The sequence below is a fragment of the Chondrus crispus genome, genomic scaffold, assembly GCF_000350225.1.
Source record: "Chondrus crispus Stackhouse genomic scaffold, scaffold_117, whole genome shotgun sequence".
Taxonomy (NCBI): Eukaryota; Rhodophyta; class Florideophyceae; order Gigartinales; family Gigartinaceae; genus Chondrus; species Chondrus crispus.
The window spans coordinates 143,052-145,768 of NW_005178982.1; the positions used below are offsets into that span (position 1 = coordinate 143,052).

The 2,717-nt window shown below is 51.2% G+C and overlaps 2 protein-coding genes across 2 annotated transcripts; both read left to right on the forward strand.

Annotated features, from left to right (window-relative positions):
- The first annotated feature begins 557 nt into the window (after positions 1–557).
- CHC_T00001874001 (hypothetical protein) lies at positions 558–1,094 on the forward strand. Its single transcript, XM_005712805.1, has one exon. It carries the CDS (start codon positions 558–560, stop codon positions 1,092–1,094), a length of 537 nt encoding a protein of 178 aa, XP_005712862.1.
- A 34-nt stretch (positions 1,095–1,128) lies between these two features.
- Positions 1,129–1,236, forward strand: CHC_T00001875001 (hypothetical protein). Its single transcript, XM_005712806.1, has one exon. The coding sequence runs from the start codon at positions 1,129–1,131 to the stop codon at positions 1,234–1,236; it is 108 nt and encodes a 35-aa protein (XP_005712863.1).
- The last annotated feature ends 1,481 nt before the right edge of the window (positions 1,237–2,717 follow it).

The window sequence follows — 2,717 nt, forward strand, 5'->3', positions numbered from 1 at the left end:
TTAGGCATCATGTCTGAGCCACTGGAAGGGCGCATCGCTGTAACGCCAGCTCTCCAGTGCCGCCTGGCATCACATCGCTGATTTTGCACTTTTTATGGCGCGGCGGAAGTAGCATTGACAAGATTCTACTGGTTACGACTACGACTTCTTGCTCTGACGTGAGAAATCTGAGTGGAAGCAGTTCATGCGTGAAGGGCAGACGTTGTGGGCTGTCGCGCTGTGCTGCGAAGATCAGCGGAACGTATGTGCGGCTGAAGAGTCGGAAACAGAGTGACGCCAAAGCGGAGCTGTCGGCAGTCGAAATCGGGTGGTCGGGGCTGCCTTATCCTGAAAACGTCAAACAGAAAACGTCATACAAACAGCTAGTTACCTGACATGCTCTACAGATGCAAAGACATGTGCGAAGGAGGATTGTCATGTCCCCCCCTGTCCACATGGTGGGTCTCAGGCCTTAATCGGAAGCGCACCGACGCATCGCTAGAAGCAGCTTGGTCAGAACCGTTACAGTCACGAAAAGAGCATGAGTACTTTCGAGACTCGTCTGACAAAGACAAGACATGAGTAAATCCGGAAAAAGGAGCAAGAATTCCACTTCTTCTCCGACTCCAAAGGCTCAGCAAGTTGATGAGAAGATCAACACAGACTCATTAGAAGTTTATCAACTCTACTACCGATCTCCTAGACGAGAGGTAGATGCTCATGTAGCGCTATTTATTGCATTGGCGCGAAACGGGCGCATCCTGAAAGGGAACATTTTCGACGTGCAAGGACCAGATCCGAAGGGCCGGCAAAGAATGTCATACAAACATGTCGTGGTAAGATCAAAAACCCCAGAGAATTCCTCTTCTTTCATGCACATGAACAAGCTAGGACACATCAGAGAGCAAGACATTCCACAGTTTGAGGCCGTATGCAGAAGCGTTACGCCGCCAAACATGCCATCAACATACAGGGCAGAACGGCCCGATTGCGCCGACTGGATAGACAACGTTCTGTTTCGACTGTCTCGAGCTAGACTTGTAAGCTTTCTGCCCGATGCGGAAATTCCGAGCAATGAGGTACCAATGGAAGTTGCGGACGGTGTAGACTCGTGAAACGTTGCAAGTCGTCGGTATATCGTATCGTCACATGGCTTGGTCAGTTCGCATACTTTGGGTATGTCTGACCTACTCAGGCAATTATCAAAGATTGAACACCATTGGTTGCAACCGGTACCACAATGCGGACTCGTCGTAGTACAGCTTTAGCAGATTTGGCAAGTAACGGATCCAGTCGAACCGCTAATTCTGCCATCACAGTAAATGGCATTGATAGAATCCCAGAACTCACGGATAACACTACGCCATGCACCAGTTAACGATACTGGCGACATTTTCCGCAAGAGCGTCTACTATAATGTGGTCCATGTTGAACTGGCCTTGGCATAAGACGCCGGCATGATCGTATGGCAGATATCGGCATGTACCCTTAACAAAGGTCTCTGGAGGGCCCGGACTACCTGGACCACCCTTCCACCTCCTTCGATGGACGCGCACCAAGGCCTCGTTCAGCGCTTCTTGCTGTCATAGGTGGCCGAGTCCTGCATGCCGTCAAACATGGAGTATTGGACGGCGGTGCCCGACCAAGCGCGTCAATCTAGCCGCCTACCGCAGCGTGTAGACTGGAATTATGGCCATACAGCTGGGTATCTGTCGCAAAGAGATACACGAAATGGCACCGGTGTCTTCGTGGGTGTCGTTGACCGCTGGAACTGGGACGGATCAGTTGTTGCGTACGAAGGCTAGGAGATCAGCCTCCGTCCTTCTTGCGGCCGAGCCATATTCACGAAAACATCGCCTTTGATAAGCAAAACGGCGCTCCGCCGCCTCTCTCTACACGCGACACGGGTGGGGGCCGCGGGGAGATTGCCGACAAAGGCGACGAAGTGTGGCGTCGATGGCTTCTTCACGGTGGCGTCGTTTCAAGTAACGAGACAACATCGGGAAGGTAGAAAGCAGAAAAGGACTTCCGTACTTATTAGCTGTACTATACCGTACGAGCAGTACAGGGCGGGTCGGGATATAGTGCCATCTTTGTTAGTGCCAGCTACGATATAGTGCTACCCTTCAGCGGGTGGCACGAATTTTGAGCCAAAAACGAAGGGTCTCCAGAGAGGCAGTTGGATGGACGTACAAGTACTGCCCGAGAGCCGCTGCCGCCGCGGAAAGATATCATGCAGTTGCTAACTCGAATAGAGAGTATGGCGGAAAAAGGCAGGGTCGATGATGCAATTGGACATCTGCAAAAGTGTAGGCTGGCATTTATGGCTGGGAAAAGGGAGGAGAAAGTCAATGCGACGGCTCGGCAGCTACTAATAACAGAAATACTTGATTAGAACTGAGTGTTTGGTGAAGACGCAAAGTCCGAATGATGACGTCCTGCGAGCGGTCTTTCTGAGCAGTGATGCAAGGAAGTGTCTGCAAAAGCCTTAAATCACATTATCTTATCGTGCCTGACTCGATATAGTGCCGTTTTCGGCCCACTATCACAGGGTAGCACTATATCTCGACCCCCCCCCCCCCCTTTGTCTTTAAGACTGCCGGCGTACTGTACGCGTCCGACAGTGTAATGAGGACATGTGTCCAGGTCATACACGTGTCGGGCGGAGAAAATGAAACATGCTCAGATTGTACTGTACACCGCAACCGTGTACATATTTCACACCGTGTACACGTTGA